Source organism: Hypanus sabinus, chromosome 1 (genome assembly GCF_030144855.1).
Source record: "Hypanus sabinus isolate sHypSab1 chromosome 1, sHypSab1.hap1, whole genome shotgun sequence".
Taxonomy (NCBI): domain Eukaryota; kingdom Metazoa; phylum Chordata; class Chondrichthyes; order Myliobatiformes; family Dasyatidae; genus Hypanus; species Hypanus sabinus.
Window position 1 is genome coordinate 75,541,948 of NC_082706.1, and position 22,748 is coordinate 75,564,695.

At 39.8% G+C, this 22,748-nt stretch overlaps 1 protein-coding gene across 1 annotated transcript in view; it reads right to left on the bottom strand.

Moving 5' to 3' along the window:
* Positions 1-500: 500 nt before the first annotated feature.
* The window catches only part of LOC132402227 (protein ITPRID1-like), a 112,278-nt gene continuing 90,030 nt past the window's right edge, over positions 501-22,748 (bottom strand). Inside the window, exons 12-14 of the mRNA XM_059985027.1 lie at positions 18,136-18,477; positions 13,890-13,958; positions 501-729 (exon numbers count right to left, since the gene is read on the bottom strand). Of these exons, the coding sequence (XP_059841010.1) occupies positions 13,911-13,958; positions 18,136-18,477 (390 nt within the window). The 3' untranslated portion in view covers positions 501-729; positions 13,890-13,910. The remainder of the gene's footprint in view (positions 730-13,889; positions 13,959-18,135; positions 18,478-22,748) is intronic.

The following is a 22,748-nucleotide window of genomic DNA, read 5'->3' on the forward strand; positions in this document are numbered from 1 at the left end:
GACATAGGTTTAAGGTAAGTGGGTAAGAGGTACAGTATAGAGGGATCTGTGAAAGCAATATTTTGATTCATAAAGGGTGCTTTTAGTCTGGAACACCTACTAGAGTGGGGTGTTGGGGGAAGTACTCACAACATTTAAGAAATATCTAGAAACAGTCTCACACCAACATGGCATAGGAAGATAAGGGCCAAGTGTTTGTAAATGGCAGTAATATTGGCATGTATTCAATGGGCATGGACCCACTACTCTCTACATGTGAACATTGTCTTTACTAAAGAAGATACTTCATTAAAATGAAAACTTAATTACTTCTAAGTGTCCTGGTCCTTTAATTGTATTCTAAGTGCTAAAGATATACATCCAAGTGAAGTTTACAGTGTTTAATTCTGAGTAACAGCAACAATAGCAGCAGAGTACAACTCCAACAAATGGGAGCAAACTGCAGTAAATTCCACGTGAAGCTTTCCAGAATAAATTATTAAAGTTGGCATTTAAAAAATTGTCATCAGTTTACATGTTTTAACTAAGCAATGAAGAGTTGAGATTGGTGGAAGAGCTTGATTCAGAAGTTGGGTTCACAGTGGCTCACAAGATGAGGAAATATGGGAGGTGTGCAGTCTCAGTAAAAAAGATTCTTTTTTCCCATGCAATGTTCCCTTCGGATTTCAGTTGCATTGCTTTGATGAGTTTCTTCACTTAATGGAAATTTTCAGGATTTTGTGTTTGAATCTGCAATGAAGATATCAATAATTTAGAAATATTCCATTAGTAAATAAAATATAATATACACCCACAAAGTCCCACTGGCTATGTAGAAAACGATTATTTCATGCAATCAAACAGTACACAGACAGAAGACATTGATGTCATGAGTCACCATGATAGCACGATCAGGGAAAGTAAAGGAAATGGAGCTGTAAACAAAGAAAAAGATCTCCACTTGAATATAGAGATACAGGAGGAAAGTGTAGGGTTTATTTCTTGCAGCCAAACTAGTTCCCATGAAAGTAAATTTGTTCAACAAATACTTCTCCAACAGGCTTGAATTACTGTACTTCTGTTGAGTATCAATTTGCCTCTAGTATCAGTTGTGAATTTATAGCATTACATACTCCAAGGCAAATTAACTAATGTGTTGAGACTTGCTTTATCATGCTTGGGGTGACATCTATCTTCCTCCAGTATTATTTTGTAGCTAATGTCACTTGTACATTGTGCACGGGAAAACTGGGGCCAGAAAGTCACTGAGACTGTAAGACCATAAGATATAGGAACAGATCTAGGCCCATTGACTTTGCGCTGCCATTTCATTATGGCTGATCCAGTTTTCCTGTCAGCCCCAGTCTCCAGCCTTTTCTTCGTTTCCCTTCATGCCCTGAATAATCAAGAATCTATGAACCTCTGCCTGTGGCAACCAATTCCACAGATTCAACACTCTCTGGCTGAAGAAATTCCTCCTCTTCTCCATTCTAAAAGGACGCTCCTCTATTCCAAGGCTGTTCCCTCTGGCCTTAGAATCTCCGACCATAGGAAAGATCCTCTCCACATCCACTCTATCAAGGCCTTTCACCATTCGACAGGTTTCAATGAGATCAGCCCTATTCTTCAGAATTCCAGTGAATGCAGGCCCAGAGCCATCAATTGCTCTTCATATGACAAGCTGATCAAACCTGGAATTATTTTTGTGAACCTCTTTGAACTCAGTCCAGTTTCAGCACATCTTTTCTGAAATGAGGGACCCAAAACTGCTCACAATATTCCAAGTGAGGCCTCATCAGTGCTTTATAATGTTTCAACATTACATCCTTGCTTTTATATTCTAGTCCTCTTGAAATGAATGCTAACATTGCATTTGCCTTCCTCATCACTGACTCAACCTGCAAATTAACCTTTAGGGAATCCTGCATAAGGACTTCTAAGTCCGTTTGTACCTCAGTTTTTTTGTATTTTTTCTCCATTTAGAAAATAATCAACCTTTTCATTTCTTCTTCCAAAGAACATTACCATACACATTCTGACACTGTATTCCATCTGCCACTTCTTTGCCCATTCTCCTAATCTGTCTCGGTCCTTCTGTTGTCTCTCTACTTTCTCAAAGCTACCTGCCCCTCCACCATTCTTCGTGTTATCTGAAAACTTTACCAGAAAGCCATCAATTCCATCACCTGAAACATTAACATATAAGTTAAAAAGAATCGGTTCCAATATAGATCCCAGTGGAACACCACTGGCAGCAGCAAACCAGAAAAGGCTCCCTTTATTCCCACTCTGTCTTCTGCCAGTCAGCCACTGCTTTATCCATGCCAGCATCTTTCCTGTAATACCATGAGCTTGTAGCTTGTTAAGCAGCCTCATGTGTGGCATCTTGTCAAAGATCTTCTGCAAAACTAATTACATAACATCAACCAGTTTTTCTTTGTCTATCCTGCTTGTTATTTCTTCAAAGAATTCCAACAGATTAGTCAGGCAGGATTTTCCCTTGAGAAGACCATGCTGACTGCAGCTTGTTTCATCATGTGCCTCCAAGTACCCCAAAACCACATTCTTAAAAATATACTCCAACATAACTGATGTCAGACTAACTAGCCTATAATTTCCTTTCCTCTGCCTTTCTCCCTTCTTGAAGGGTAAAGAAACAATTACAATTTTTCAATCTTGTCCCAAGAACCTTCTCCCTAATAATGGTAACTTCACACAGCTGATGCCCCCTAACACCTACAACTTCCACCATATAGCTGGTGTCTTTCACAGTGAAGACTGATGTTAAATATTATTCAGTTTGCCTTGTCCCCCATTACTACCTCTCCAGGATCATTTTTCAGCAGTCTGATATCCACACTCACCTCTCTTTTACACTTCATATATTTGAAAAAGCTTTTGGTATCCTCTTTAATATTACTGGCTGGCTTACTTTTGTATTCCATCTTTACCTTCTTAATAACTTTTTTAGTTGCCTCTGTTTGTTTTTAAAAGCTTCCCAGTCCCCTAACTTCTCTTGTTAATAATGGTTGTGTCATCTTTCTTTTAGAATACTTCTTCCTCTTTGGGACATATACAGTATATATATCCCGTGCCTTCTGAACTGCTGCCAGAAATTCCAACCTTTGCTGCTCTGCTGTCATCCTGCCAGTGTTCTTTTCCAATCAATTCTGATCAACTCCTCTCTTATGGCTCTGTAATTCCCTTTACTCCACTGTAATACTGATACATCTGATTTTAGCTTCTCCTTCTCAAATTTCAGGTGAATTTGATCATATTCCCCAAAGGGTTCTTATACCTTAAGCTCTCTAAGCAATTCTGGTTCATTGCACAACATCCAATCCAGAATAGCTGATCCTCTGGTGGGCTCAACCACGATCTGCTTTAAGATGATATTAGCAAACTCTTGGTTCCTTAAGGTTGTCATAGCTGGAGGGGTAGGAAGTTGGTGGGAATAAGCTCCCACGGTACATTAAATTCTCCCAATAGCTGTATGTCAAATAGCCTCTGGTAACCAAGTCCATCTCCTGGCTTTCATGTGTAGCTTAGCTGCTAGGCCTGGTAGAATCATTTCTACAGACAGGAGAAGAGGTAACGTTGGGTTACTAGCACCTTAAGGCTAGTGATTCTGGGTTTGTGTACACATTGATATGCAAGTTGCATCTGTATTTACTCTGGAGAGAGGCATAGAATCTATAGACATGAGGAGATGCAGCAGCAAGTTTCAAACTTAATATCAGAAAAATGTATACAATATGAAATGCTTTTTCTTCACAAAATATACACACTATAAAGCTTACAAAGGAGGAGGTACTTGCTACCTCGAGGCAAATTAGGGTGGATAAATCCCCAGGGCCTGACAAGGTGTTCCCTGCAACTATTAGGAATAGTCAACGTGTCTTTGTGCATGGTCAGTCGTGTTTTTTGAGGAAGTTATCAGGAACATTGGTGATAGAAAGGCAGTGGATGTTGTCTACATTGACTTTAGCAGGGCCTTTGACAAGATCCTGCATGGGAGGTTGGTCAAGAAGGTTCCGTTGCTTGGCATTCAAGATGAGCTAATAAATTGGATTAGACATTGGGTTCAGAGGAGAAGCCAAAGAGTGGTAATGGATGGAGAGTGGTAATGGTGGGTGGAGAGGCAGGTAATTCTCAGGAAGCAGGGAGGCTACAGAAGAATTTACTCAGATTAGGTGAAAGGCAGATGGAATACAGTGTCAGGAAGTGTATGGTCATGCACTTAGGTAGAAGAAATAAAGGCTAAGATTATTTTCTAAATGGAGAGAAATTTCAAATATATGAGGTGCAAAGGGACTTGGGAGTCATTGCAGAGGATACCCTAAAGTTTAATTTTCAGGTTGCGTCAGTGGTGAGGAAGGCAAATGTGATGCTAAAATTCATTTCAAGAGTACTAAAATAGAAACATAGAAACATTGAAAATAGGTGCAGGAGTAGGCCATTCGGCCCTAAGAGCCTGCACCGCCATTCAGTATGATCATGGCTGATCATCCAACTCAGAACCCTGTACCTGCTTTCTCTCCATACCCCCGATCCCTTTAGCCACAAGGGCCATATCTAACATATCTAAATACAAAAGCAAGGATATAATGTTGAGGCTTTATAAATCACTGGTGAGGCCTCTCTTGATTTTGCGAGCAGTTTTGAGCCCATTATATAAGAAAAAATAGAAAGGATGTTCTGACAGTGGAGGAGGTTCAAAGGACGTTCACAAAAATGAATCTGGGTTTGAAAAAATTGTCACATGAGTGTTTGATCACTCTGGGCCTCTGTGACTGAAATTCAGAAGAATAAGAGGTGACTTCATTGAAACCTGTTGAATGTTGATAAGCCTCGATAGAGTGGCTGTGGAGAGGATGTTTCCTATGGTGGAGGAGTCTAAGACCAGAGCGAAGTCCTTTTATAACAGAGATGAGGAAGAATTTATTCATCCAGGGTGTGATGAATCTGTGGAATTTGTTGCCATGGGTAGCTGTGGAGGCCAAGTCTGTAAGTATTTTAAGGCAGAGATTAATTGATTCTTGATTAGTCAGGGCATGAAGGGATATGGGGAGAAGGCAAAAGATTGGGGTTGAGGGGGAAAATGGATCAGTCATGATGAAATAGTGGAGAAGGCTTGATGGGATAAGGAACCAAATTCTGCTCCTAAATCTTATGGTCTTATAGTTGCCTGTGAGTAGTGAAATGCCGCAGGGATCAGTGCTGGGTCCATTGTTGTTTGTTATTCATATCTATATCAACAATCTGGATGATAATGTGTGAAACAGGATCAGCAAATCTGTGGATGGCACCAAGATTGGGGGTGTAAAAAACAGTGAGGAAGGCTATCAAAGTGTTCAGTAGGACCTGGACCAGCTGGAAAAATGGATTGAATAACGGCAGATGGAATTTAACGCAGACAAGTGTGAGGTGTTGCAGATTGGGAGAACCAACCTTTTGGTAGGTCTTACACAATGTGAGGTAGGGCACTGAGGAGGTTGTTAGAAAAGAGGGATCAATAAATCTATAATTCCTTGCAAGTGGCATCACAGATATATAGGGTTGTAGAGAAAACTTTTGGCACTTTGATCATCATAAGTTAATATATTGAGCACAGGTGTTGGGATGTTACGTTGAAATTGTACAAGAAGTTGATGAGACCTAATTTGGAGTATTGTGTGTAGTTTTGGTCACTTGTCTACAGGAAAGATGTAACTAAGATTGAACAAGAGATTTGCTGGGTCTTGAGGACTTGAATTAAGGAAAGGTTGAATATGATAGGACATTATTCTACAATATAAAAGACTAAGAGAAGATTTGATGGAGGTATACAAAATTATGAGGGGTATTGATAAGGTAAGTACAAACAGTCTTTTCCCAGAAATGAGACTAGAGGTTATGGGTTAAAGGTGAAAGGTGAAATGGTTGAGGGAAGCATGAAAAGGAACTTCTTCACTCAGAAGGTGGTGAGAGCACGGAACAAGCTGCTAGTGAAAGTGGTGGATGTGGGGTCGATTTCAACATTGAAGAGGAATTTGGATAGTACATGAATGAGAAGTGTATGGAGGGCCATGGCCAATGGGACTAGGCAGATTACTGGTTCACAGCAGACTAGACTGGCCAAATGGCTGTTTCTGTGCTGATGTTTTCTATGATTCTATGACACTATGAGGCTTGTCAGCCATATTTGGCAGCTCATCTAAGAGAAGGAAAACTCTGATCTCAAATCTCCGCTGCCTTGCAGCTATACCCACTCATGGGGAAGACTTTGGGTGTAAACCCCGAGGAAAAATCTGGAGTTGTAATCCCTAACTACATTGAGTTCAACAATGACTGCAATTCCTGCAATACCACAGGTGCCAATCTGTATCAGTCTCTGCTGTTCCTTTGGATCCAACGGTTTCATGGTGAAGGGGACACTGCCGCATGGGCAGTAGCCAGCTCACCATATTGTACTTTGCTTGCTTGTGTACTGGCCTGCCTATACGCAGATAACTAGGACACAACATCCATGACCAATGGACGGCCTCAGGACTAAACTCTTGATCATTACTCAAAATGCTTTGAAGTTCTAAAACTGCACTAATGGTTTTCCTCATGCAAACCTGCTTTTCAGGAATGGCTTGGTTGAATTTCTTTCCTAGTAGTACCTTTTCTCACAGCTCTTGGCTCAAGAAAAAATGTTCTCAGAGGATCGCATGGCAATGTGAACCAGCACTCTTTTCATTGGGGAGCGTTAGCAAGGCATGAGTGAATGCAGCAGTGGTTAGAGGGGAGGGCTGGCAGACCCCTGGGAGATACGGCAGAGGAGCTTGTGCAGGCTTCTGAAGAACAGTGAACAGGAATTAGCTTCCATGGAAGTGAGAACTGATAGAAGGTTATGAGGGCTCTCTATTAATACTTGCATCTTTGAGGCCCTGCACTTAAATACTCTTTTGTTGTATATTTAATATTTCAGCAATTTTTGAGTAATATTCTAAATATATTGTTTAATTAAGCATTCATTTTTTGTTTATATAATTCAATACAGGTTATATGAAAGAAGTACATGAATAGCATAAGTCATTATGGCACCACATTATATTTGTGTGTCTCACCAAAGTAAAAATGAAGAAGTCTCATTTTTATGGGCTCTCATGTTTTTCTTTTGATTAGATTTGGAGTTACAAAACTTAACAGTGGCAACACATGAGTTTTAAAACAAACCTGAGATAATTCCCTATCTGTTGAAACACAACACGATTTTTCTTCACAAGGGGAGAAAGACAGTAGAGTTAAAAAGGCAGAAAATGGACAAAGTTCGTGGGTTTATAAATAGTGAGTGTAGGATGATAATAACAATAAAAACAAGTAGAAATGGCTGACTACATTAGAAAGATAGACACGTAAAGTTTGTAGAATCTTACAAGAAAGCATTCAAAAATGACTCCCAAATGGAGCACAACTCATATTTAAAGGAGTAGTTGAAATTGATGCTTCAATGGAAACAGCAACCAGAAATGCAATTGAGTTGCAATGCGAATGCAAGGGAGTGTGAACAAAATTGCAGCTTCTAAACAGAAACCTGTCTGGCTGAACAAATTGTGTTACAGTTGGAGCATGGGCTCATGTATACCAGCCCAGTGTAGGTTTAAAGATGAAATTTGCAGAAAATGCAACAAAGTAGGATATGTACAAAGAGGGACGGGTCTGTCAGGATCCGTGGTGATTTTAAGCTCACCGTCAACCTAACACTGAAAGTAGATCAATTCCTTCTGCCCAGGATAGAGGACATCTTTGTAAACCTTTCAGAGGGGAAACACTTCTGCAAAATGGACTTTTCTGAGTCCTACATACAGATGGAGATGGAAGAAGAGTCCATAGTGTTTCTCATCATAAACACTCACTATAATAAGCTTATTTTTGGAATGTCATCTGCACCTGAACTCTGGCAGGAAGCTATGGACCAGTGCTGCAAGGCGGCCCAGGAGCTCAATGATACTTGGACGACACCATTGTTACCTATGAGGATGACAAGGAACATCTCCAAACTCTGAAGATAGTGTTCAAATGATAGAAGATTATGTGTTCAGAGCATGGCACAAGTGTGAATACTTTAAACCAAGCATCACTTACTGCACAAGCATTTACACAAGTGTGCTGAGAAAATTCATGCAGTGGTGGTGCCCCAAGGCCAAAGAACGTGTCACAGTTGTGGTCCTTTTAGAATTTGTCAATTACTCTCAGAGATTCCTGCCAAACCTGGCTGCTGTGCTCCACCCCTTGAATTTATTACTGCAGTTCTGGAAAAATGGCAATGGATGAAGCAGTGTGAAGTGGCTTTCCAAAGGGCAAAGGAAATGGTGACATCAGCCACTGTATTCAAACATTATGATCCACATTACCCACTGATGCTTGTGTGTGATGCCTCGCCGTATGGCGTAGGTGCAGTCATGTCACACGTTATGAGTGATGGATGTAATTGCCCATAGCCTTTGCATCACGTTCCCCTATCACTGCAGAGAAACATTACGCAGATTGACAGAGAGGCCTTGATTCTGGTTTGGGGTGTAAAACATTTCAAGTAGTACTTGTATGGGAAAGAGTTTACACTCAATACTGATCATCAGCCACTAGTGTCCATTTTCAATCCACAGAAGGGTGTTCCATGAGCAGCAAAACCACTAATGCAGATTTGGGCTCCTTTTCTTCAACGATACAATTGCAAGATTGAATTTAATCATAGAAATTCAGATGTGTTTTCCTGTTTACACTTGGAAAAATAAATACTTGAAAATTTTACAAAAGAGGACACTCCACTTGACATATTCTCCCAAATGCAAATCAAAAGTCTCCCTATTATACTGGAGATATTCCAAAGGGGAACTAGGAAATATCCCATGCTGTCTCAGGTTGGAATATAGAGCAGTTCCCCCACTTTTACCAGTGCCGGAATTAACTTGCCCTTGATGGGTGGGGTTGCCATATCTTGGAATTGAGAGTTGTTGTACCATCCAAGATGAGAGCTAAAGTGTTGGAGGAGCTACATGCCGATCACCTGGAGTGAGCAAAATGAAAGTGTTAGCTCAAAGCTTTAATTGGTGGCCTGGGTCGGATCAGCAGATCGAGCAGCTTGTCAAGCACTGTTTCAGATGCCAACACATCCAGAATATGCTAAGAGCAACACCCCTCCATACCTGGGAATGGCCTGCATTGCCCTGGCAAAGGATTCATGTGGATTTTGTCATCATGGGCACAATTTTGTGATAGTAGTGGATGCAGATACAAAGTGGCCAGAATTGCTCCTAATATCTTCCATTACAGCCTGACACATTGTTGATGTGTTCAGTTGGTGCGACTGTAACAAAACCCAATTTCCCTCAGGATCAATAAAGTATGTCTGTCTGTCTGTCAAACATCTTCTCAAGGACTGGTTTTCTGGGACACCCAGTTGGTAACAATGGGATCCAACTTTTTTTGGAACAGTTTCAATCATTCCTGAAAATGAATGGAATAAGACATATTACAGTACATCTGTCCTGTATCATCCAGCTAATAAATGGCTTGGTGGAAAGGTTTGTCCAGAGTCTAAAGAAAGCGCTGTGAGCAATGTCAGCAGAACACACTACACTGACACTGAATCACAAGCTCATCAATTTCCTTCTTGCAATTTGCAACGCAGCACACCCCACCTCAGCTATGCTGTTCTGGGGTTGTCCCTTGCTCTCACACTTCTAGATCTTCTCAAACCCAGTCTCAGAAGGAGTATAGAGGACAGGCAGTTGAGACAAATTACAGGCTCCTCAAACAAGAACGTTCGATGTTTCACTCTGGACCTGCAGTCATGGCAAAGGGTGAGTACAGAGGTGATCAAAAGTGGGTACTTGGATAGATTAAGGACAGAACTGGACTACTCAGTGGAACTACCCAGTGGAGATGACACATTGATCAGCTGAAGAGAGCAGAGTCAATTGTTAGAGAAGAAAAATGTCCAGAGCTGTCAGAACCATGTCCTGCAGTCTCAGAGTTAACTCCTACAACCACCATGGAGGAAGCTCCAGAACATGAGATTGTTTCACAGCCACAAGTCTCTCAGATTGAACCCCATTGTCAGGAAAGACATTTTCCCTCAAGATTAAGAAATACTCCACAGTGATTACATATGCAATATAGATGACTAGAGAGCAATATGTATATGTATATACTTATACATATATATATATTATACATATACAATATGTATATGTATGTATATATAATATGTATATGTATATACTCAACACAAGTATATGTTATATATTTGTGTTGAGATGTATTCAATAGTGATTTAGCTAAGCAGGAAGGAGTGTTGTGTTTTTAATATTTCAGTAATGTTTGAGTAATATTATAAATAGATTGTCTGATTAAGTTTGAATATTGACATAATTTATTATAGGTTAGACAGTGTGTAATATGTGTGTTAATGGCATTCATCATTACACAACCACGTCATATATGCATGCCTCACTAAAGTAAAAATGAAGTAAATGTTTTTCCTGGGCTCTCATAATTTTTCTTTCATTAGTTTTGGAATTTTAAACCTTAGTACCTTTCAGGCATAAAACCAAAAACTGCATTAACCCAAAAATCTGAGAAATTTCTTTAGCCAAAGGGTGGTGAGTTTGTGGAATTTGTTGCCACATACAGCTGTGGAGGCCAGGTCATTGGGTGTATTTAAGGCAGAGATTGATAGGTTCTTGATTGGACATGACATCAAAGGTTACGGGGAGAAGGCCAGGAACTGGGGTTGAGGGGGAGAAAAAAAATTGAATGGTGGAGCAGACTTGATAGGCTAGATGGTCTAATTCTCCTATGTCTTATGGTCTAAAATCAAAGGTTCCCCACTTTGCTGGTTGACATTTGTTCTGACTTCACCAAAGTAGCAGTAAACAATTATGTGTTACATATGGCAGCCCGCAAAAATCCTGTAGCAAGGATTTTGGAATTGAGCCTGCTCTAATTTTGCGAGCAGTTGAGATATGCTAGACAAATTTCAAGAAGCAAACTAACACACCAATAATAAAAACCAATAATGCTGAGAAAACTTGACAGGTCAGGCAGTACCCGAGGGGAGAAAAAAAAATCAATACTTCAAGTTGAAGATCATATACAAGTTTGCCTTCAACCCACACATCACCCTATATACATTTGTATTTTTCCGGTGGCTGATATTTTGTGTAGCTGCAACATCCCATGACTGCACAATGAGAATATCTTTATGATAAGCACAGTCAGGGTCAAGAAGGTTGATCCCTACCACCATCCCAAGAGCATTTAACTTTAACTGTTGATCAGTTTGCAACACCAATGTTCTGTGAGTGACTGAAAAACTCTCAAAAACCCTATTATATTCTATATGTGGCTGATTATCAGAGCTGATGCTTCATCAAGAATCTTGAAGGTAAGACTGAGTACTTCATTATTCTAAGCTCTATTCAAATAACCATTCAACAACACCTTACAAATGTGTACCAATTACATTTGTGCATACCATTAGTATCTGTGTGCACGATCACTTACTCCCTACAGAACAAATACGGCCAAATATCTACATAAAATCAGCTTCAGGACTCTCTACATTACTATCAATCGTGGATTCTATGGTTCCTGCTCTAATAATTGGCAGGACACTCTCTGTCCCCCAGGCTTTGTACAAATAGTCACGATCTTGTTTGGCAACAGTCTGCTGCAGCTTATGTCCCACCTTTTTTTCTCTGTGACGGGGAAATGTGCATTAATGACTGTGCAATGTGCCTCAATGTCATGCATGCCAGGACTGAGCAGCTGTGAATATGTGTCAATTGTGAGATAGAGTGAAAAGGTTGGTGTAGTGTGCAAAGCAGGCATTCAGGATAGTGGATAATATTGTTAGGCACCTATAATTTTTGCATACAAAGGAATGGCTTGTCAGGCTTATTTTTATGAAAAATATATTTTGAATGAGAGCATTGCTAATTGTGCCAGTATTTATTACATAACTCCCATTGCCCTTAACTGAATGGCTTACTGGAGTATTTCCATGATCATTTTAAGAAACAGACATACTGCTCGCACAGAGGTCAGACCAGTAAGTATGACAGACTCATCCCATGAAACTCATCCATAAGCCTGATATATCTTTCATGACAATCTGATAGTTTTGTGAAAATTCCACTAAAATACTGATGAGTGCAACCAAAATATTAATTGCAGAGTTGCAAATTGATTTCAGGTCTCAGGATTGTTAGACCGAAACCTTTGAGTTTCTGGTCCAATAACATAGTCACACTGTGGGATTCACTAATGACTTTGCTGACATATCAATGTTAAGTAATTTTTATGCATTATTATTTACATCCTCAGTTGCTGGCATTGACGTAGAGCAAGCTCTTCCTCCATTAAACAACATATCATTATTGATTTGAGTGGCACCCCAGCCCTGGTAAACTGAAGACCTTTCTCCACCTTCTCACATTGTTTACAAGGGGTTCAGAGATACTTTTAAGCTAATCTGTGCAAGCTTCAAGAAAGCTTCTCACCAATAATTGGAAACAACAAACACTCCCCCTTTAAAAGATACAGCCATGACTTCAGTCAGTGACACCCGATTTTTGAAATTGCATTTTCTATAGAAAAGATATTTGATAATTTCCACAAGAATTTACTGTGGGATCAAGAATTTTAAATGCATTATTCATGCAGATTAGTCTGCGCTTTGCAAATCCACTGGACACTTGCAGTGTTATTCAACTTTCTAGCTTGAATTAGGAAATTGAATGAGAAAGTAGTCTAAAATTATATCCTTTCCTCCAACAATACCAAATAAAGCAGTCAAAGGATTAGGCTTAAAGTTTACTTTGAAAAGTATCGAGAAAGTTGGAAATACTTTTTTCCAAAATTTTCCAAGACTTGGACATGTCCAAAACATATGAATGTGTGAAGCTTCTCCATTATTACATTTATCACAATATGAAGATATATCTAAATAAAAATGAGACAACTTATCCTTGGTCATATGGGCCCTATGGACCACTTTAAATTGTAGAAGAGAGTGGCGAGCTCATAAAAATGAAGTGTTAACCAATTTAAAAATTTGGTTCGGCTTTTCCTCAGAAACTGTAAATCTTGTTCCCAAAGATTTTTAATTTTATCTAAAGGAACGCTTCTCATTCCCAAAAGTATATTATAAATATTAGATATAGATCCATTATAAAAAGGTTTCAAATTAAAAATTACATCTAGTAGATTCTTATCAGGACTTTTAGGAAATGTACTTACTTGAGACAGTAAAAAAAATCTTATTTGTAGGTATAAAAAAAAAGTGAGTTTTGGGTAAAGTATATTTAGTTGACAGTTGTTCAAATGAAAAGAGACTTCCCTCATCTGACTTGCACATTTTGGCTTTTATTTCTCTTATGACGCTCTTGCTTAAATGGAAAGATGCAGCCTCTCCTACTATATGATGTGATGTCATGTTTAAATTTAGAGAAGATTTGATGTTCAATCTCTGAATCTATCCAAGACTTTCAAACATTGTGGGGACCTTTTTTGAATTATTTTCAAAACCTTTGATTTGCTGTTAAAGCACAGATGATGACTGATTTTTTTCCCCCTTTTTTTCTTTACTAATCAGCTTTGGTCTTGGTAGTGGGTTAGATTTTTTTTATATAATAAAATTACTATATTTCGATGTTACAAATTAATTAATCTTTATGAATATAGGGTAAGGAGTCTTTATATGTGATTTAGTAAAATGTATTGATTTAATTTTTTCTTGTACTCTGTAATCTTATATGTAAATTAATAAAAATATTGGAAAGAGAAAGTAGCCTAAATGATAAGGTGCCTTATTCTTTGATTTTCATTCCACTTACAAATTAAATTTTACAAGAGAACAGGAATAAATTGCAACTTACCATGTGTGAAACGTCTTTAGTTCAGTCATGGTCACCCACCAATCTGAACTGTTGAAATGATTGTTTAATCTGAAATGGATATTTTGCTATTATTAAGCAGAAATATTTAACATTTCCAAAAAATTTATCCAGAAAATTCACTTCAGCATGTGCATTTGTGAAATGGCTTTACAAACTGCATTGCTCATTTTGAACTTTGGCATTGCAATGCATTACTAGTCATTACACTTTAAGCTTTAAAGTGGCTAACTGAGTGATGTAGGAATAACACCATTAACTACTACAACAGCTTTTAATGTGTGAGTAAACTTTTCAAGAAGATGCTAATGGAAAAAAGCCTATGCTGCTGCATAGGAGCTACCTGTGCAGAGCAGCTTTAGATCTGCATTAGTAGTAGGAGTGGGGAGGCGGCAATCATGAGTATCTTTGCCTCCAATCTTTCCAGGTGAAATGGACAATAATTTGCAACAAACCACCATATCGTGGAATTCAGAAACATCCCACTCAAGAAGGGCCAAACTCGTCCTTTTTCCCAACGATAGAGCAGCAGCCAGCAATAGCAGATGGATTCAGAAAAATGCCAGGGTTTCCTTAAAGTGTGGGGAGGTGCAGCATATATCCACATTGTCTTGAGAGCACTAAGTGAGTATCGTAAAATGATCTCAACTGTAGGAGATTTCACTTCTCATAAGATTATTATAGACTGCAATATTGTTGTGTTAAATGGAGCTAGTTATCACTTCCAAGCTGAAAGGAATGGATCAAAGTCACATGCAAAACATTTACAAGGTTAGGAGATGGTTGTTTCCATGTTTCTTTACATTTCATATATAGTTTCTGGCAGGTCAGACAATATACCATGTATTTCACTGTGCATGCTCTACTGTCCAAATTAAAACTATTTTTAATGATTGCAAGATCCTACAATAAGAACTTAAAGTACTGCAGGTCTACACCATCAGTGAGTGGCTCGCTGGCAGAGAAAATGAAGAAGCTTATAGTCAGATATAGTGAGTGGCCATCTTAGTGACTTCTCTTCTGATCAAAAGACCCTTTAGGACATTGCTAATCTGATATACCACAAGTTTGTTTTGCTGATCTATTGGCTAAGAGCAAAGGTGAATGGCAGAGGAGTTGCGTGGTCTCAGTCGCAGCAAGAACTAGGCCTCAGGCTGCCGCGGGGTTGCCTGCTTTACAGTCGGTGGGAGAGAGACGACCGAGTCAGGTGTGTGAACTGGGCCTCGAGCTGCAGTGACTGGTGTGGGAAGGGGGTGCAGCGTCCGGGCTGAAGGAGTCGACTGTGCACCAATTATTGTATTGACTACTTCAGTTGACTGTGGATTGATGATGCGAGTTTTTTTGTCTCTTTTATTGCATGATTGTGATACTATTTTGTGTGCCTAGGTGTGCTTTGTGCTCTATGTTACTGTACTGAGTTTTGCACTTTGAACCCCATAACAATGTTGTTTCATTTGGCTATATTTATGAGTACTCATGTATGGTTGAAATGACAATTAAGCTTGAATTAGACATCCCTTTGTAGGCTGATCAGGTATAGTTTTCATCTCAGTCTTCTGGACCTTAAGCTATATAGATCACTGCCATTGGTTAGTGGCACCTAGACAGACCACCACTCCTGCCAGTGCTGTATGTCACTTGGTTCTAACCTTCATCACATCCTCCGTTCATGTTCAGCCCCAAATCCAACTTATTCTTTCTGTAAGTCCTGCTAAGTGAACAGGTGGGTGTGAAATGATGAGGTGCCATCAAGGTGGCAGTTAGATCAGTGATTTATACAGAGCCAGCACTGGTTTCCAAAGACATACAGATTAGGGTTAGTAACTTGTTGGTGTCAAAGTATGGCAACGCTTGTGGGCTGCCCCCAGCACATATTTGGACTGCTTGGTTTTTGAAACAACTGACACATTTCACTGTTTGTTCTGATGTTTTGATGCCAATGAAAGCTAATCTTCTATAATTTGCTATTACAAAGGACAAACGAAAATCTGCTAGGCAAACTCAAAAGTCACCTGGGCCAGATGGACTACATCCCCGAGACCTGAGAGAGTTTGCTGAAGAGATAACAGATGCATTAGGCATGCTCTTTCAGGAATCACTTGATTTTGTCATGGTCCCGGAGGCCTGGAAGATTGCAAATGTCGCTCCACTCTTTAAGAAGGGAGAAAGGCAACTCCTTTGCTTGCATCTTCGGAAACAGCTCTATTTCTGTCTTTAATATCTCTATTTTTCCCTTTCAAGGCTCTTTTTGAAGACCCTGACCTGGAGTTACATGCTGATTTCGGGTCTTTGTGGGAATGGGTCCGGCTCTCGGAGTCTCACTGTTATTCGATATACCGAGGATGCGGCCTAGAAGATTAGCTCACCTTCAGAGTTTTGGGATTTCGTGGCTCTGGAGGCTCTGGGCAGACTTGAGGTCAGTGCCTCTGCAAGAAATTGGTGTATCATGGCAGACGGAAAATCTTTGGCTGTGTGCCCAGAGACCCAAGTTCTTTGGGCACAGAACTTGGAAAAAGCGAAGCAACCGACTTTTAATATCATAAATCAGCAAGTTGTCTGTTATGCCTCCCCTCTTGCTGTGAAAGAGAGACTCTTCTTTTTCCCTTAACAGGGAGGGAGAGAGAGCCTGTGGTATGTTGAATGACTGGGTGAACAAGTAGTCCTTGGGGTGTTGCAAGTCTGTGTCTTTATTGATGCTTTGCTGCACACTTGAGTGCTCAGTGGGGGGGCACTTTTTTTCTGGGGGAGGAGGGGAAATCATTGCTTTGCTACTGCTTACGCATGGGAGGGGGGAGCTGTGGTGGCTTCGGGGTTCTAACATTTAACTGTCATTCATTCTTTGGGGCACTCCTTTATTTTCATGGATGGTTGCGAAGAAGAAGGATTTCAGTATGCATATTGTTTACATTTCTCTGACATTAAATGTACCTTGGACACCTTTGAAGGCAAAACAAAGGAAATTATAGGCCAGTTAACGTAAACTCAGTCGTTGGGGAAGTGTTGGAGTCTATTATTAAGGATGAGGTTTCGAGGTACTTAGAGACTAATAATAAAATAAGTTGAAGTCAGCATTGTTTCTGTAAAGGGAAATCTTGTCTGACAAATCTGTTAGAGTTCTTGAAGGGAGTAACAAGCAAGCTAGACAAAGGAGAGGTAGCAAATGTCATTTACTTGTATTTTCAGAAGGCGTTTGATAAGGTGCCATACATGAGGTTGTTTAACAAGATTAAATCCTAAGGTGTTACAGTAAAGGTACTGGCATGGATAGCAGAATGGCTGACAGGCAGAAGGCAGTGAGTGGGAATAATTGGCTGCCAGTGAGTAGTGGTGTTCATCAGGGGTCAGTACTGGGACCGCTGCTTTTCACATTGTTTGTCCATGATTTAGATAATGGAATTGATATTTTGTGGCAAAGTTTGTGGATGATAGGAAGATAAGTGAAGGGGTAGGTAGTGCTGAGGGGCGACCCTTTAGAACTGAAGAAAGAAGGAATTGTTTTAGCCAGAGATTAGTAAATCTGTGGAATGCTCTGGCACAGACTGAGGTGGAGGCCCAGTGTGTGGATATATTTAAGGCAGAAGCTGATAGTTTCCTGATTAGTCAGGGCATCAAAGGAAATGGTGAGATGGCATGTGTATGGGGTTGAGTGGGATCTGGGATCAACTATGATGGAATGGTGGAGCAGATTTAATAGGCTGAATGGCCCAATTCTGCTGTCGGGTCTTAATTGTTTTAAATCTATTTCTGCTCAGCTACTGTTGCCTGGCTTGCGATTCTTAGTAGAAAAGCAATAACTTGTGTTCTGGTGAGAGGAGCAGTTACACACTTTCACCATCTATAGCATGCGAATTACCAGAGATCGTGGGATGAAAGGGCAGTGGATTGCATGTGGGAGTACCATTGCCTTTGATCTTCCACACAGTGCTACTAGCTGGAGTCCACGATCGCTACTCTCACAGGATCAGCACATCTTTCCTTGGTGGAGGGTAGTGGCCTCGATAGGGAGTTAAGCTGATCTCCCATTGGTCAGTTGATAGTGATTCTATATTGTCCTGCAAGATTTTATGTATTGAGTTGTGCTGCTGTCTCCAAACAACAATTTCACGACAAATGTCAGTGATAATAAACCTAGTCCTGATGCACAACTTTTGAGAGGGCATTAGAGTGCTTGCAAACTGTGAAAAATTTGCAATCAAATAAGTTACAGAAAGATTTGCAATGTTTTTACCTGTTGCAGAATGGTTCTGAATTCCAGTGTTTCTTTCTGATGGGGTTTATTTTTGATTAATCCTGTATTTTTGACAGCTTCTGAACAGGCTTCAGCATCCATTTGATTTGAAGCTGAAGTGGTTGGTGAACTGATCAGACTACGGCGTAACATGGAATACATAGAAAGACTTCTTCCTGGATTTGATTCCAGCTCCTCTGAGTTGGTGACGGCTGCTGGTGCTGATGTCATACTGATGGATGAAGGGCAAGGCTGGCTATCTGATACCACATCCCCAGTTTGCTTCAGCACTTCCTGGTCTGGGTTGACTGCAGACTCTTCATCCAGTAAATTCAGCAACCGCTGAAAGAAGAACCAGGTTTAATTCAGTTCTATATGTTCCTGATCGTGTTATCACTGCTTTTCTCAAGTTATCAAAGTCAAAAATGATTGCAAAGAAATTAAATACAAATACGGCAATATTTATTGAAATTCAATAGGGGTTTGATGAAAACAATGTCTTACTAGCAGAATAGATACAAGTAATTGAACAATTCTCATTGTTGGCGGAATTTCAGATGGTGATAAGAGGGCGTACAGGAGCGAGATTTATCAGTTAGTTGAGAGGTGTCACAGCAACAACCTGGCAGTCAGTGTCAGCAAGCCGAAAGAGCTGATTGTGGACTTCAGGAAGGGTAAGATAAGGGAACACATACCATAGAGAGATCAGAAGTGGAGAGAGTGAGAAATTTCAAGTTCCTGGGTGTCAAGATCTCTGAGGATCTAACTTGATCCCAACATAGTGACACAGCTATTAAGAAGGCAGGGTGGCTATATTTCTTTAGGAGTTTGAAGGGACTTGGTTTGTCAACTAAAATACTCAAAAACTTCCATTGACGTACCATGGAGAGCATTCTGACAGGCTGCATTACTGTCTGGTATGAGGGGACTACAGCACAAGACTGAAAGAAACTATAGAAAGTTATAAAATTAGCCAGCTCCATCTTGGGTACTAGCCTCTGTAGTATCTAAGACACTTCCAAGGAGCCATGCCTCAGAAAGGTGATGCCCATTATTAAGAACCCCCATCACCCTTGTCTCATTATTACCATCAGGAAGGAGGTGCAGAAGTTTAAAGGCATACACTCAGTGATTCAGGAACAGCTATTTCCCCTCTGCCATAAGATTTCTAAATGGACATTGTATCCACGAACACTACCTCACATTTTCTTTATTATTTCTGTATTTGTACTATATTTGATTTAACATTTTAATATCCTTACATATATATATATACTTACTGTAATTGATTTTTTCTTTCAATGTTATCATGTATTGCATCAAACTGCTGCTGCTAAATTAACAAATTTCACGACACATGATGGAAATGATATACCTGATTCTGATTCTGAATGAAAATCAATTTCATCCTCTCTTCACATTTCTGAATTGCAACTCAAAATTAAAGCCTCGTTCCAAGTTACAATTATTTTACGATTATTTCAGAATGTGTGGTGCTGGGTTCCCCTACCATTACATTGGAGAACAAAAATGTTGCTTCCTGAATACTTCTGGGTGTATCTTACAGGTTTTGAGCTGTTGATCATGAAAAACACCATGAAATTTCCCTATCACACAACATTTTTTTTAAAAATCAATGATATTTATTATTTAATTTAATAATTCAACTCAGAATAACTGATGTCATGATTAAGGAAGACATTTTTGTTGGTCCACATATCAGTCAGGTCATCAATGACAGACAATTCAACGAACTTCTACTGGGACCGGAGAAAATTACATGGAAGCTTTTAAGGATGTCATTGAAAATTTTCTTGGCAACTACAGAGCATCAAGCTACGTGCAGCTGGTTGACAATATGTCACTAAAGATTCATTTCTTGCATTCCCATTTAGACTTCTCTGTAAATCTTGGCACTGTCAGTGATGAGCACGGTGAAAGCTTTCACCAGGACATTGTGGTCATGAAGAAATGGTATCAGGGCAACTGGAATCCATCAATGCTGGCTGATTACTGTTGAACACTTAAGCAAGAAGTTTCAGACTCTGAGTACAAATGAAAATCAACAAACCATTTTTAGCTTAATTGAACTATTGCAAAGTGTCAGCACCACTGTGCAATTAAACTCATTATATTCAATAAAAGTTAATTTCTTGTTTCTCCAAATTCCTAGTGGTCCGGGAGCCAGTAGGGCTGGCCAGTACCACCTGAGGGTAATAATGCTCATAGTGATTTTTGGTAAGGTATACATTTGTAGAGTTAGAAAATATGTGATAGCATTGCACCAGTGGTAGCTTTATGTATGCTATCATGCATTTTATAACACTACCCTAAAATAAGCATTTCTGAAAAGAGGCCAATATAAACATATATATTCAACCTAGTGGTATTTTGTCATCAGTGATCCATCAACATTGACATTTGTCACAATGGTAGCTGAGTTTAAGCACTTTTCATCAAATGTTGTTATAAAATTCTGCATTGAAGTACTTGCAGTACAGTGCCCAATTTCAGTAGAGTGAATCATTTCATTTTTAGAAAAATATTTTGTCTGTTGTTTATTTTGGAAAAGTCAATAGAAACCCTAGGACACATATCATCACATGGATTTGTTGAGAATTTATTTGGGAATTCAAATAAGTAATCACTTTTTGTATATATTCCATATTAACATTAGTACAGCAGAAAATGTTACCCCACTTCTCAAAAGGTAAAAAACCTCATTTGGAGAAATTTCAGGAGTTTTATCAATGTCATGATATTTTCCATATTGTTGTATCAAATCAAAACAACCTTAAGCTTTTGTCATAGCATATAGAATTACAGTATAATAATTCAAATGTGGGGTTGCATACAGCCATAATCTAGGTCCCATTTGGTTATAAAATGAATATATTTAATAAAAGACTGCTGTCCATACTTTGTTTTCCATACTTTCATAACTTATTAATAATCATAATAATTTTCCAAATCTTTCACATCTTCATCTGAACTTCCCACACTCTCTGATGTGGATGCCTGATTCTCACAGTCTGCCAGTCTACACATGTCAGTACACCTGAGGCCACTTGCAACACACATACATCTTGGAAGTGAACATTTTTTTGGACAGTTACAGGCCAGTAGATCCAGGACGGCATCGGGTGCTGGCTGGCCTTCCATCCAGTGCACCATCAACTGTTCAGTTCCCTCTTCCCTCTTCATCTTCCATCCTCTGCCAACAGGGCTTGGCACTTGTGGGTCCTTCTCCAAACATCTTCTCCATATACCAGCCTGGTAGTTGGCTTGCTGTGCATGTTTTGTTAAGCAGTCCTTGCATGGTGGGAGTTGATGACTTTCGATTTCACCTTTTTTGGCACAGAAAAGGTGATACCTGAGCTTATTGACCTTGGAGGTCGATGTTTTGGGGGCATACAGGAGACATGTAAATGCCTCCAGTTTGTCGATCAGTTCTGGGGAGAGGTCCCATTCCTGACCCAACTCTAAGAATGTGTCCTGAGTTTCCCTGTTGCTGGTCAGAAGTTTTAGGGCACTTGTCTTTCCTTTGCCAGCAAAGCGCTTACACTGTCATATCTTGTATATGCGTGCAACCTGATGAGAGCCCTACAAATCTCCATGCCAACAGTGGCAGCAACCTTCCTGATATCTACAAGCCTTGTACGGGTTCTAGTGCCACACTTCTGGAACAATGGGGCCTCAATCTTGTCACAAAATGCTAAAGACATGATAAAGACATCTGTGTCTTCTGAGCAGATCACTACAGATTGGTATCCCTCTCTTGTGGCATGGGCAGCATGGAGAAGTAAGCAGCTATTTACTTCTTCTTGTTGACACTGAAGAGCCGACACTTCCTCAATGTCTTGAGATGTGAGTCTGTAACATTTGTCATTCACAGTTACGTACAGAATCTTCTCCTGTAGCTTTGCTCTTTACTCCGCCTTCCTCCATTCATGGACTACGAAGCTAATGAGACTATTTTTGTTACTGACTTTGGTCAGGAAGCTCCTCCACTGCCTCACCATCTGGGTGCCTGTGATACCTTACAACTCATGTTTGTTCACTGTGGCTTCAATAGCCTGGTCCACAGGGATCTGACCCAGGGGGTTGTTACTTGACAGCTGCACTGCACAGTTACAATGCAAGCTACCACTGCTGCAATGTTATCACATATTCTCTAGCACTAGGGGTGTACACCTTCCCAAAAGTCACTATAAGAATTATTCCTCCCAGATGGTACTGGTGGCTTACAGATTATAGGTGAGACATGTAGTCTGGAATTATATTTGTGTTCAGATTCAAGCATTGTATCATAACCACTGAAGCTGTATGAGGAAGCAACACTCGAAAAAATTTACTGTCCTGTTTTATTATCTGGTGCTGAGGCATCTGTAACAGGTAGTGTGGTGAGGGTAAAGTAAGTATTTTTGTGTTTGTATTTTTCTGGTGCAGTGAAAACAAGAGCCCTTCTGCTGTGAGACTTCATGAAGTCCATAGTTAATGTTCTGAATGAGACTGTCACTACTTTGCTGTCTTGATGGTGGGACAAGGAATACCCTGTGACTGTAATGATGGATGAAACCTATCAGATTTATTTATTTTGGGATAGTGCACGG